We start from the raw sequence: 14,834 nt of genomic DNA, 5'->3' as shown, positions 1-14,834 counted from the left end.
AACTTTGCTTGAAAGAAAATATTGAGGCCACGCCTCTTAGAACTTTACCTGAATACTTATATCATAAAGAAATAATTTATTTGTATGGTTTTGTCATATCTGTGTCAAATATTTCCTTATGTGGCATGGTGTATCGGACTCTTATTATAGAATTTGATTACAGAAAAACTGTTTTGAACATGGTAATGGATTAAAACATAAGTAACAGGCTGGATGTACATTAACCTTTACCTCTTTTTTTTTTTACAAAGCAGATCATATATTTTGTCTATAGCCTATAAAACAGCTTCGTAAATATGACGATTTCAATAAATGAGGATTCTGAATGGGATTTTTTTAGCAAGCCATTAAATGACTTGAGACTCGACTCGGACTCCAAATTAAAGACTTGTGAACATCTCTGCAAAGATAGGCTTTTTGTGTTGAAATCATTAACCCCAGCAGGATTAAATGAAGGGGCGACGCAGAATGAAAAAGTTTAGCAGGAGTCACGGTAGTAGAGGTGGTGCAACTATAACGACGAGAATAATCCCGCTAAACTGCAGTGGAAACACAAACCGAGTTGAGAAGGCTTCTTTGTGAGAATTGAGATGCGCTGTGGTCTTGCTGCTCTACTGACAGCATGTTATACGGAGTGAGGAGTGCAACTCTCTTGTCGTCTGTGTTCTTCTCTTTGTTCTAATGTTCACATTAGAGTGCACATACTATCAACAAACTCCATCTTTTCACTGCAGAGGAAACAGAAGCTGCATCTGAAGTGGCATTAGATGTACACAGACTGTTTAATGAATCTGAGGTGCCATAAATGCATTTACACCACAAAATTTCAAATGCATAAATTTTATAAGATTAATGTTTTAAATATTTTTAAACATACAAGTTAAAAATGTTGGGGAAAATGCAATGTTCTAATGGACCAGTCATTAGTCATTCTTTCAAACGGCTGATTCATTCAAAAACGAGGCAAGTGACTACTGTCTTTATGAAAGGGTAACTGAATCATTGACTCACTTGATTCATTCAAAAACATGGATTCATTCAGTATCTCAACACCGCTGTGTTGCTCGGAGACACAAAACAGTTCTGCTGTGGCTTTGATTGAAACTTCGTCAGCTAACTTGATTAAAAACAGTCAATATTGTATTACAAATTGCGAACTTTGTGTCTGCTTCACTCACAATGAAGAACTTCCACGCCGACGACATGTTTACATGCAGATGTGAGCGTAAGAGCGCTGTGAGATGAGGGGTGTTCGATTTGAAGCAGCAGAGCGCAGACCGATCGGAAGTACCGCGAGAGTGAGAGCCATCTGTTCTCTGTAGCTCTCGCGGTGCTTTGATGTCATACAGCGATTGGTCTGTGCGGCGCTGCTTCAAGTCGAACCGAGAAAGGGACTTTGGTCGAACACGCTCCTGTCTACGAGCTTCTCTCTCTCCGTCCAGACAACCCCCCCCCTCAAAAAAACTCTTCTAGACGATTCACATAAATGACAAATTTTGATCCAAAACGCCATACTGTAAGGAAGTTATTTTCTACGGCCACGAAAATATAATTTCTTAGAGTTGCTATGAAATTACACTGAATATTCGCTGGATGAACAGATTAGTTGATGGTAACTCGATGGTGTTGAAACTCAGCAAGAATGTGGCTCTACAGGAGCAGGAATGAGGAATCTGCTTTACAGACTTACAGATAAACTTGTTTTGGGAACGTTACTTAAACGTATTTAAACTCATCGGTTCAGGGAAAGAGAAACCGAAGTGTTATTGAGCTGTTGTGTGCTTTTGTCTCTGTATTCAAGCAGAAAAATGGCAGAAGGCAGAACTTCAGTGGATCGGGAGGAGTTCTTGTGTCCAGTGTGTCTGGATCTCCTGAGGGATCCTGTGACTACTTCATGTGGACACAGTTACTGTAAGAGCTGTATTACAGGCTGCTGGGATCAGGAGGATGAGAAGAGAGTCTACAGCTGCCCTCAGTGCAGACAGACCTTCAGTCCAAGACCTGCTTTAGCTACAAACACCATGCTGGCTGAAGTGGTGGAGAAACTGAAGAAGACCAAACTCTCTGCTGACTGTGAAGCTGGAGCTGGAGATGTTCAGTGTGACGTCTGTACTGGAAGAAAATACAAAGCTGTCAAGTCCTGTCTGGAGTGTCTGGAGTCTTACTGTCGGAGTCATTTTGAGCGGCATGAGGAGTTTTGCTCAGGAAAACCACACAAAGTGACTGATGCCACTGGACGACTGCAGGAGATGATCTGCCAGAAACATGACAAGCTCCTTGAGGTTTTCTGTCGCACTGACCAGAACTGTATATGTGTGCTGTGTACGATGGATGAACATAAAAACCACGACACTGTATCAGCTGCAGACCAGAGGACAGAGAAACAGGTATTTAAAACTACACACTGATGAAATATTGCTAAACAATCTTTATGCTTCATTTTATTCATGTATGATGATTGTAACCGATCATCACTTCTAGAATTTGATCCTATTATATTAAATTCAAGTTTATGTGTTTAGCGCTTTTCACGATGCAAATCGTTGCAAAGCAGCTTTACAGAAAATTAATGTTTCTCCATTATATTTAGTAATAGCTTATCAGTGGTGACTATCTCATGTTGATGTCCATATGGCAGAAATGTACAGTAAAAATCAAGCAGTTAGTTAATATCATGTAATCAAACAGACGGTGAACACTTAACAGCAATGATTAAATGTTGCAATCAAACTTATAGCAAAGTTTTGTATGCTGTCTGAGGGTTGGCATCAACTGCGGTCTTCTGGGGGGTTGGCATCATCTCTTCTCTGGTGTTTGGTCATCTCAGGTCTTTGTAAGTGTTGGATCCAGACTGAAGTCTCTGTAATTCCTACAGAGAAGGAAATAAAGAAAAAATAGCGTTCCAACTAAGCAAAAAATGATGTGTTCAACCCAAGCAAAAGAATGTTTATGTGCATTTGATCAGATGTAACTGAAGTACGAGGTTATGCGATACATTACTTGAATGCTTGGCTAAAGAGATGTGTCTTTAATCTAGATTTAAACAGAGAGAGTGTGTCTGAACCCTGAACATTATCAGGAAGGCTATTCCAGAGTTTGAGAGCCAAATGTGAAAAAGCTCTACCTCCTTTAGTGTCAAGTCAAGTCACCTTTATTTATATAGCGTTTTTAACAATACAGATTGAGTCAAAGCAACTGCACAATATCAAAATAGGGAAATAGTGTGATGGTTCTTGAAAGAACTTGTGATGGTTCTACCATACTTGTAACAAGGAGTAGAATGTACAGTTTTAGCTATATGGAGTTTACACAAGACTAGATATAATCTCTTTGCTGCAGAATTTCAACACCACTAACATCATTTCCATGTGACAGTATTAAATCTAGATTTCGACAATGAGTAGGTCCTGACACGTGTTGTCTAACCCCAATAGAGTTCAGAATGTCTATGAATGCTGATCCTAATGCATCTTTTTCATTATCGACATCAACAATCACCAACAATTAAGACTTTATCTGCAGCCAGTACTAACTCAGATAGAAAATCAGCAAATTCTTTAATAAAGTCTGTGTGGTGCCCTGGTGACCTGTATACAGTAGCCAGTACAAATCACAGGGGATTTATCACTAACACGTGTTTCTCTAGATAATGTTATACGCAGCACCATAACTTCAAACGAGTTATACTTAAAGCCTGCCCTCTGAGAAATACTGAGAATATTGCTATAAATTGTAGCAACACCTCCCCCTTTACCTTTTGGACGTGGCTCATTTATATAGCAGTAATCTTGGGGGGTGGACTCATTTAGAGTAATGTATTCATCTGGTTTTAGCCATGTTTCTGTCAAACAGAGCAAATCTAGGTTATGATCATTGATCAAATCATTTACAAAAAGTGCTTTCGTAGAAAGGGACCTGATATTCAGTAAGCCAAGCTTTATCATTTGTTTCTCTGTATTATATACATTTTTCATTTGTTGAGCATCAGTTAAATTGTTACTCTTAATTTGGTTTGGATGTTTTCTGTATTTTCTAGTTCGGAGAACAGACACAGTCTCTATAGTGTGATATCTAGGTGAAGGAGTCTCTATGTGCTGAGAATTAACTGACTTCTGTGACGTGAGGCGGCTAGCAGACGGTTGGTTTAGCCAGTCTGTCTGCTTCCTGACCTGGGCCCCAGTTAGTCAAGTACGAACTCTAAGACTATGTGCCATATTTCTAGAGAGAAGAGCGGCACCACCCTAGGAGGGATGAAGACCATCTCTTTTCAATAGGTCAGGTCTGCCCCAAAAACTTGTCCAATTGTCTATAAAGTCTATGTTATTCTGCGGGCACCACTTAGACATCCAGCCATTGAGTGACGACAGTCTGCTATGAATCTCATCGCCACGGTAAGCAGGGAGCGGACCAGAGCTTATTACAGTGTCTGACATTGTATTTGCAAGTTCACACACCTCTTTAACATTATATTTAGTGATCTCCGACTGGCGAAGTCAAACATCATTAGCGCAGACGTGTATAACAATCTTACTGAATTTATGTTTAGCATTAGCCAGCACTTTTAAATTTGCCAAGATGTCAGGCGCTCTGGCTCCCGGTAAATATTGGACTATGGTGGCTGGTGTCTCTATTTTCATGTTCCGTACAATAGAATCGCCAATAACTAGAGCACTTTCATCAGGTTTCTCAGTGGATGCGTCACTGAGTGGGGAGAACCTCTTTGATGTTCTGATCGGAACGGAAGAGTGGTGTTTTGACCCGCGACTAGGCCGCCTCACAGTCACCCAGCTGCCCTGCTGCACGGGCTCTACCGGAACCGAACAATGTACAGGATTCCCTGAGCTAGTCGCATCCAAAGCAGTATCTACAGCCCTCACATTCTTACTATCCTCAACTAAAGTTTGGATGCGTGTCTCTAATTCTGAAAACTTCTCTGTCAGCCTAACTATTTCCCTGCATTTATCACATGTGAATCCCTCATCGCCAACAGAGAGAGAGAAACTGTACGTGTGACAAGAGGTGCAAACAATAATAGCAGGAGAAGAAGCCATTACTCACCATGACTGATGAATGATTCACTTACCACTGCTGTTTGATGAACTCATGAAAATCCAAGCGAGAGAGAAATGAAACGGAGTGAGAAAAAAGAAAACAATAATAGGAACGCAAATGGAACCGTGAATGACAAGCTAACCGGCTAACGAATACTAACGCGCTGCACGTGCGCTGCACTCGCGGTTTTAGATTAAAAGTGAACAATCAAATTAGTTAGATTAGTTTGATAGATAATATCAGAAATATGGTGGGAATTAAGTTATATTTTATCACATTAAACAACAGAGAGTGAAAGTAAGATAGAGATTCAACAGAAAAGCCTAGCTACACGGAGCTACAATCGCACACCTCTCAGCAGCACAACAGACAGGAACCGGATGTTCAACCATACCGTAAGTTCATAATCATCAAAATGCATTGCAAAACAGTGCCTAGTTCTACAACCTGGCTACACTTGAATACCTGTATAGTTTTGTAATCAATCTATGAGTATGTCATGATCTATAGTGTCGAATGCAGCACTAAAGTCAAGTAAAGTAAAACTGGCAATGAGATGCAGCCTTGGTCTGATGCAAGAAGCAAGTAATTTGTAATTTTAACAAGTGCAGTTTCTGTGCTAATGATGGGGAACCTATAGCCATTGTTTATCATTTGAGATAAGTAACATTTAAACTGCCTCACCGCACGTTTACTGGATTCATCTGATCACATGATGATTTGGTGCCAGTAGTTTTCTGTGAGATTCACTATCATGTGTTTGTCCTGCAGAAGCAGCTGAAGAAGAAGCAGAAGACGCTCCAGCAGAGAATCCAGCAGAGGGAGAAAGATCTTCAGCAGCTGAGAGAGGCTGTGGAGTCTCATAAGGTGTGTCTGGAGAAGAAGAGAAGTTTGTCTCAGTCTCAGTTCAGACTCACTGAAGCCTGAATCACTGTGTGTCCTAACAGCGCTCTGCACAGACAGCAGTGGAGGACAGTGAGAGGATCTTTACTGAGCTCATCCACTCCATTGACAGAAGCCGCTCTGAGCTGATACGGCTGATCAGAGATCAGGAAAAGCAAGCAGTGAGTGGAGCTGAAGGACGACTAGAGCGACTGGAGCAGGAGATCAATGATCTGAGGAGGAGAGACGCTGAGCTGGAGCAGCTTTCACACACACAGGATCACATCCAGTTCCTGCAGGTAACACAGATCTAGAAGAACAGCATCATAGTGGACTTGAGCAGATCCTGCTGTGACAGGAGACTCAAGTCAAGTCAAGTCACCTTTATTTATATAGCGCTTTTAACAATACAGATTGTGTCAAAGCAACTTTACAATATCAAAATAGGGAAATAGTGTGTCAATGTAAAATGACAAGACTAAACACTCATTTTTCAGTTAAAGGCATTTCATTATTGAATTCAGTGATGTCATCGTCCAGCACAGTTCAGTTTAAATCTGTGCAATCAGGTCGACGATATCGCTGGAAATGAAGCGTCCCCAACTAAGCAAGACAGAGGCGACAATGGCAAGGAACCAAAACTCCATCGGTGACAGAATGGAGAAAAAAAACTTTGGGAGAAACTAGGCTCAGTCGGGGGACCAGTTCTCCTCTGGCCAGTCAATTCCAGCAGTTCAATTCCGATGGCCATCTAGGTGAAGAGGTCTTCACTGGGGATCTGTCTCTGGGGCTCATCTAGGTGTCTGATCTTCGCTGACGTTCAGGGCTGTAGATGTCATCTCTAGGTGTTGATTCACCATCTGGACTGGATCCGGGTGACTGCAGTGACCATCTGATCTGGATACAGACCGGATCGGGTGGCTACGGTGACCTCGGAATAAGAAAGAAACAAACAATATTAGCGTAGATGCTATTCTTCTAACAATGTAACAAGTACATTGTGTGTTATGGGGAGTCTTCTCGGTTCCGATTGACCTAATTAATCCAGCCTAACAATCCTTTAATGGATTTAAATAATAGAAGTGTATTAGTGTGTTATGTGTAAGCCAGGTTAAAGAGATGAGTCTTTAATCTAGATTTAAACTGACAGAGTGTGTCTGCCTCCCGAACAGTGTTAGGTAGATTGTTCCAGAGTTTGGGAGCTAAATAGGAAAAGGATCTGCCGCATGCTGTTGATTTTGATATTCTAGGTATTATCAAACGGCCAGAGTTTTGAGAACGCAGCAGACGTGGAGGACTATAATGTGATAAGAGCTCGCTCAAGTACTGAGGAGCTAAAACATTCAGGGCTTTATAAATAATGAACAAGATTTTAAAATCTATACGATGTTTAAGCGCAAGTCAGCTGCCCGCGGCTCTCCCAAGCCTGCCGGCAGAGAGTATGGCAAGCCTGCCGGGCACTGCTCACCCAAGCCCAGAGCCAGTCCCTCGAAAGCACTATGCCATGCCTGCGCCTCCAGAGGGCCCTCCCGTGCCAGCTCCTCGCAAGCACCCTCCAGTGCCCGCTGTTGTATATTTGGTTGCATTGTTATTTAACTACAGCACCCAGAATGCACTGTTACTTTCCGGAAATGTTCTGGTTGAAGTTTATATATATAAAACGAAGTAAACACATAGCAGTTGAGCAAGCTAACTTGTGTGTCATCTTATTCTTATTGCAACGTTCATTTCTTTCACAAAGACACGACAAAGTGGCGACGAGAACTCAAGCACTCATGCGTGTGTTATGAGAACGAGGAAAAAAAAGCGGTTTTGTGTGAAACGAGAGAAAATACGAGCCGGCTGCTTTTTCACGTCTGGTAAAGGGGGAGGACAGACAACGATTCAGATAAGTGACTAAATTGATTGTTAACGACTGGAAACGGAACAAAATGGCATCAGTTTTCGGCTGTATGGGTCCGTTTGATGAAAGCAGTGAGCAGTGGAGTTCTTATACAGAACGTTTTGAGTACTTTGTGGAAGCAAATAATATTGATCAAGATAAAATGGTACCCACATTTTTAAGTGTGATGGGTCCAAAGACATTCACGCTGTTGCGTAACCTCCTACAACCAGAGAAACCGGGAGAGAAAACGTATGAGCAAATAGTGAATACTCTCAAAGCTCATTTCTCTCCAAAGCCATTAGTAATTGCAGAGAGATTTCGGTTTCACCGACGAAATCAACTAGAAGGAGAAACTGTCACAATGTTTGTGGCAGTGCTAAAAAAAGTAGCTGAACATTGCGAATTTGGTGATACACTGAATGACACACTTCGGGACAGATTAGTGTGCGGACTTCGCTGTGAGGGAATTCAGAAAAGACTATTAACTGAGAGCAACATAACACTACAAAGAGCAATAGAACTGAGCGTGGCTATGGAATTAGCTGCTAAGGAAGCTCAGCAACTGAGCTCAAACAGCAAAGTGTATAAAATGGACACTGAAAAACAAATGGAAAATAAAGCCCCATGTTTTCGCTGTGGCAAGACTGGGCACTCACATGCCACATGCTGGTTTAAGGACATGGAGTGCCGCAGTTGTAAAAAGAAAGGACACATAGAGCGTGCATGTAGAAATAAAGCAGAAAAAGGGAAAATGCAGCAGAAAACAACATTCAGAAGGAAACAAAAGAAACAAGTATTCACAGTTGACCAAGAGTACAAGAGGGGTACAGACACATCGGATGATGAACTTTCTTTGCATGTGCTTACTGTGGCAGGGGAAACAAAGTCATACAAAGTCACAGCGCTGCTGGAAGGACAGCCAGTGAAGATGGAGATTGACACTGGTGCTGCGGTGTCGCTTGTGTCGGATGTGGTATACAGCAAAATACTGAGCCACCTGCCACTTAAACCACCCGATGTGACCCTTAAAACGTACACTGGCGAATCAGTGACCATGAAAGGGCTCCTCCAGGTAACCGTTGAACTAAACAAACAAACAAAAAAATTGCCATTGTATGTGGTTTCAGGTGATTACCCCTCACTGATGGGACGTTCCTGGCTAGAGAAACTGCAGGTGAACTGGCAGGCCTTACACATGATGACATCACAAAAACTGGATTTAGAGGGTGTCCTTCGGAAACATAGCGACATTTTCAAAAAGGAGTTAGGCAGCATGGAAGGGATCAATGTAAAATTGACTGTTGAGCCGGAATGCCAGCCACAATTCTTAAAGTCCCGACCTTTGCCATATGCACTCAAACCCCAAGTTGAGGCAAGCTTAAATGAACTTGTGAAGGAGGGTGTGCTGGAACCAGTCAGTGTAAGCAAGTGGGCAACACCTATTGTTCCAGTTTTAAAGAAAGATGGTGGCATAAGAATTTGCGGGGATTTTAAAGTCACGGTGAACCCAGTGTTGTTTGCAGAACAATACCCCTTACCCCTCATAAATGACCTCTTTGCAGGACTGACCGGAGGACAGAAATTCAGTAAAATTGATCTCAACCAAGCATATCTGCAAATGCATGTGGAGGAACAGTCAAGAGAACTACTGACCATCAACACACACAAGGGCCTATTTCGGTATAAGCGTTTACCATTTGGAATCACTTCGGCTCCGTCCCTGTTTCAGCGAGCGATGGACCAGATCCTGGCGGGCCTTCCAGGAGTAGTATGTTACTTAGATGACATTCTTGTGACTGGAAATGACGATGAATCACACCTGCAGCACCTGGACGCTACCCTCAAGAGACTGAAAGAGTACGGATTGAGAGTACGGAGGGACAAATGTGAATTTTTCCAGCCTGCAGTTGAGTACCTGGGCCACGTTATCGATGCCTCTGGTCTGCATACGTCCCCAGCTAAGGTTAAGGCCATAGTGGATGCTCCAACGCCCAAAAATGTCAGCCAGCTGCGCTCTTTCCTCGGTTTGCTTAATTATTACGGGCGGTTTATTCCAAACATCGCTACTTTGCTGAAACCTCTACACAAATTGTTGTGTCATGAGAAAAGCTGGAGGTGGACTACTGAATGTCAAGAGACATTCAACAGAGCGAAAGAGACTCTGTTAACGTCAAAAGCCCTCACCCATTTTGATCCTTCCTTTCCAATTCAGCTGGCCTGCGACGCTTCTCCATATGGTGTGGGAGCTGTTTTGTCCCACATCATGCCGAATGGTCAAGAGAAGCCGATCGCATTCGCTTCGAGAAGCCTGAACAAAGCCGAAGCAAATTATGCTCAGATTGAACGTGAAGCATTGAGCATTGTGTTTGGAGTGCGTAAGTTTTACCAGTATATTTTCGGAAGGAAGTTTACACTTCTGACCGATCATCGCCCGCTGACTGCGATTTTTGGCCCTCACCATGGCATTCCCTCTCTGGCTGCAAGTAGGATGCAAAGATGGGCTTTGTTATTATCTGCTCACACCTATGACATCAAATACCGGAAGTCAGAATCGCATGGAAACGCAGACGGACTGTCCAGATTGCCTCTTGCTGACCAAGTAAAAGCGACAAAAGCAGCTGAAATTTTCTATTTCAGTCAAGTGGAAAGGACCCCAGTAACAGCTGCACAAGTGCGCAAGGGAACACGAAATGACCCTGTCCTGTCTAAGGTCATGGATATCATCATGTCAGGAAAAGGTGAGAACCATGACCTAGAGCTCAAACCATACCTCACTCGACGTCATGAACTTTCGGTGCAGACAGGGTGTTTGTTGTGGGGAAGGAGAGTGATCATTCCACCAGCGTTGCGCAAATCAGTGCTGAAACAGCTGCATGCGGGACACTGTAGAATGGTCCGCATGAAAGAGATTGCCAGGAGCTACTTTTGGTGGCCAGGAGTGGACGGACAAATTGAAGAGAAGGCAAGAACATGTACGTCATGTCAAAGCATACGCAACGTACCACAACTGGCACCGCTACACCCATGGGAATATCCAGAGAAACCGTGGCATTGCATTCATGCTGATTTTGCAGGTCCAGTCGAGGACAAAATGTTGCTGGTCGTCATTGATGCACACAGTAAGTGGCCTGAAGTGGCCATCATGAAATCTACTTCAGCAGAAAAGACAATTGAGAAGTTGGGAGAAATTTTCAGTAGATTTGGACCACCAGTGCAGTTTGTCTCAGACAATGGACCCCAATTTATTTCGCATGAGATGGGCACATTTCTACTTGCAAATGGAGTGCAACATATCAAGTCATCACCCTACCATCCTGCAACAAATGGGCTAGCAGAAAGGTTCGTTCAGACCATGAAACATGCTTTGAAAGCTTCGATTGGACAAGGCACCTTTCATCAACGCCTTCATGACTTCTTGCTGTCCTATCGCAGTACTGCGCATGCAACTACCAAAGTGTCACCAGCTTATTTGTTGTTCAATCGGGAGCTCAGGACAAGTTTCGAGCTACTTAAACCAGCAACCCTCAAGGAAACTGTCCTACAACAACAAGAAAATCAGGTACAGCGACGGAAACTGCGAGCCAAAGACAGAACCTTCTTGACAGGCTCATCAGTGCTGGCCCGGAACTATGGCACCGGTCCAAAATGGGTTCCAGCTACTGTGGAGACCCAGACAGGTCCCGTGTCCTACAGAGTTAAAACTGCTGGGAATCTTCTATGGAGGCGACATACTGATCAGTTGCTGAGCGGAGTCAGTACATTCACTGACCTTCCTGAAGGTATCGACGATCATGATCAAGAAGGTGCCAACTCACCAGTTTCTGTGACCGTCCTTACCGAGCCTGGTGAGACCCCAAATTCCCCATCTACTAAAGAATTGTCATCCCCGGATGTTTCGACAGAAAATGGAAATCAAGTAGGCCGCCGATATCCAATGAGGGAGCGGCGTCAACCTCAACGGTTTCTGGATTATACTTAGTTAGGGGCTACCCTTATTGCATCGGGGCAGAATAATCCCCTAAGGGTAAGCTAGGGTATGAGGTAGTCCACCCTCATTCCCAGGGAATTAGTTGTGTTAAGTTACCAAGGACATTTAACAAGGAAAACTGAATGTTCTGAGAATTTCTGTATATATATATATATATATATATATATATGTATATATATATATATATATATATATATATATATATATATATATATATATATATATATATATGTATATATATATATATATATATATATATGTATGTATATATATATATATATATATATATATAAAAAATGTTCATAGAATGTTAAGGTGAAACTGTATGTTATACATTCATTCTGCATGGTGCTAGTTCAAAGTTACTAAGCTGACCTTAAAAGTAAGGGGGGAGGAGATGTTGTATATTTGGTTGCATTGTTATTTAACTACAGCACCCAGAATGCACTGTTACTTTCCGGAAATGTTCTGGTTGAAGTTTATATATATAAAACGAAGTAAACACATAGCAGTTGAGCAAGCTAACTTGTGTGTCATCTTATTCTTATTGCAACGTTCATTTCTTTCACAAAGACACGACACCCGCCTCTCCAGGGCCAGTCCCCAGACCGCAGGAGTCCCCAGATCCACCATGGCCACCTGAGATCCCTGACCCACCATGGTCCCTCGAGTCTCCTGTTCCGCCCTGGAGGCCTCTCCAGTATCCTGCCCTGCACCGGCCTCCAGGGCGCCCGCCTGGCGATCTGTCACGTGTGTGTGTGGACTGCATATGGACTGCACTCGCTTCAAACTTCAACCAGACCATCTCCGCATCCTCAGCCAATGCCCAAGACGTCACTTCAAAGACTACTGAACTCTCAACCAATCAGACACTTCAGGGACCCCCTTTCCTGCAAGGACGACGACAAAAGGGATTCCCTTAGCAAAGCAAGCAACACCTCCAGGTTCTAACTGAATCAGGTGCAGTAAATATAAATTTCAGCTTCATTGAGAAACTCAAAGCGAGGGTTAAATAAGTGATTGATGGTTGTTAAGGTCTATGCAATTAAACATATTGCTGTAAACTTTGGATTTCACATTTCCATTCTCTTAAACTCATCCTTTCCTCACTTTCTCTCTTTCTGCAACGTGTGAATGTGTGAATGCTTGTGTTCATGTGTTAGATTAGTTTATGTCTTAGGTTTATATAAATAAAATATTATTTATATTGAAAAGAGAAGTATCTTGTGCTCACACGTTAATGTCTTAATCTGCCGATGCTGTTACTGTGCTATTTAATAGTGTTTTCACTATATTTTGGATTTTAATATCCAGTGCAGAGTTTGTTATACGGCTCGTTCAGTGAATCGCCGTAACCGTGATTCTGTTCAAATCCCTATAAAATCATAAATGATTCCCTTTGAGCTAAATTAAACTATTTCTTTAAATTACATATTAATATTACTTTTATTACGTTACAGTAGCTTTTTAATATGCAGGGGAAATTCCAGACATTTAACAAATAACCATTGACATACGTTGAATGAATGTATAGACATACTACAGATTTAAAAACGCTGATCCGTTAGGTGATGTTTTCTCATTAAAATCTTATGATTTCTTATTTATTCAATAGAATGTATAGAAATACTGTGGGATACCAATATAGCAGTGTGGTGGCTTCACATTTATCACATCATGAGCAATTCACTTCTGTTATGAGTCAGTGGTTGGACACTTATTTTGAAGTGTTGTTCCATTCCCAGTGTTTGTGTTTGTTTCCTGTGTTCAGCTCCTTGTGCCTTGTTTGTCTCCATAGTTACCCTTTGTTTGTCTCCATAGCTACCCTTGTTAGTTACCATGACAACTAATCACCTTCACCTGTCCCTTGTGAGCCCCTGGTTTTCTTGTGTATATAAACCCCAGTGTTTTCCCATGTTCATTGTCTGGTGTTGTCTTTAGTGGATGTCTTGTGCGAGTTGTTTTCTGTTTTGCCCTTGTTTATGCTGTTGTGGATTTACGCCGTTTTCTGCCCATGTCTCCCATTGCCTGTGGGATTGTGATTTTCTTAATAAACGGCTATAGTGCACTTGGATCCTCCCCTTTCTCATTTCTGAACACCAGACCTACCATGGATCCAGCATTACAAATTATGCATCTCTGTCAAGGAGATCAGCCCATTGAGGACTATGTGATGGACTTTTTGGAACTGGCACACTTGAATTTTATGGACAAGGTACACATTTATATTTGCTTTTATTCATTTGGCAGACGCTTTTATCCAAAGTGCCTTACTGTTGAGAAAAACTACAAGTGATTTTATCGTGAGATGGTAATAAACATAAGTGCCCATTTTATAAGTTCAGTCATCATTCAGAGCAATAAATGATTGGACAGGAAGATGTTAATGGAAAATAAGAGCATAGAAAAAGTCAAAGAAATAGATTTTGATGAAATAGATGCATGATATTATTTCAGGGAGGGTTATCAGAGCTGCTCAGCATATTATATCAACCTGTCACTGCAGCTGAGCGGCTCTGCATTTACTCTGAGAATCACAGAGGAGTAATGGGTCACTTCTGCTGTAACCCTCACCCCCCAGAGTCCCTTCCCATCCTGGCTGCCTTTCCAGATTCTCGTCCCAATATGGCCTCCATGTCAGAGAATACCTCTGTAAGTAGGAAGCTAATTTCCAGTGTGGGGGACAGGACGCTTATGTTGGGTCAAAGGGGCCGGCATCTCCACAGCCTCTGCACTCTAAAGAACATCCAAGTCCGGGGGTCCCGATTCTGGCACTCCTGCTAATGGTAATGGAAACTGTCATCTTGTGTGTTTGGGCCACACACTGTTCACCTGCTCCTCCCGAGGCAGCGGCAACCACAGCAAAATTTCCCAATACAGCGTTACAGTTCCTCCTGAGGTGATGGAGCCCGCTTTTGAACTCCCAGCCTCCTTTGATACAGACACCGAGGCTGTCCCAGAAGTCTCTGAACCCCTGTCTGTGCTCACTGTACTCTGTGCCTGCCCTGACAGAACCACGGAGGTAGT

At 42.5% G+C, this 14,834-nt stretch overlaps 2 protein-coding genes across 2 annotated transcripts in view; one reads left to right on the top strand and one right to left on the bottom strand.

Annotated features, from left to right (window-relative positions):
* The window catches only part of LOC306881006 (transcriptional repressor p66-alpha), a 166,619-nt gene that overhangs the window by 29,625 nt on the left and 122,160 nt on the right, over positions 1-14,834 (bottom strand). The window lies entirely within an intron of this gene.
* On the top strand, positions 1,710-14,141 carry LOC306880888 (uncharacterized protein). The gene is made up of 4 exons (XM_079434690.1): positions 1,710-2,387; positions 5,824-5,919; positions 6,000-6,233; positions 12,381-14,141. The coding sequence occupies exons 1-4, from the start codon at positions 1,809-1,811 to the stop codon at positions 12,756-12,758; spliced, it is 1,287 nt and encodes a 428-aa protein (XP_079290816.1). The 5' UTR covers positions 1,710-1,808; the 3' UTR covers positions 12,759-14,141.

This window comes from Barbus barbus (assembly GCF_936440315.1).
Source record: "Barbus barbus genome assembly, chromosome: 15".
Lineage (NCBI taxonomy): Eukaryota > Metazoa > Chordata > Actinopteri > Cypriniformes > Cyprinidae > Barbus > Barbus barbus.
This window is presented reverse-complemented; position numbering and strand designations above follow the sequence as displayed.

Bases quoted from the DNA above. Each gene is read 5' to 3' on its own strand.
- LOC306880888 (XM_079434690.1), top strand. From the start codon at position 1,809: ATGGCAGAAGGCAGAACTTCAGTGGATCGGGAGGAGTTCTTGTGTCCA. The intron at 2,388-5,823 runs GTATTTAAAACT...TTTGTCCTGCAG, and splicing joins ACCAGAGGACAGAGAAACAG to AAGCAGCTGAAGAAGAAGCA. The intron at 5,920-5,999 runs GTGTGTCTGGAG...GTGTCCTAACAG, and splicing joins AGGCTGTGGAGTCTCATAAG to CGCTCTGCACAGACAGCAGT.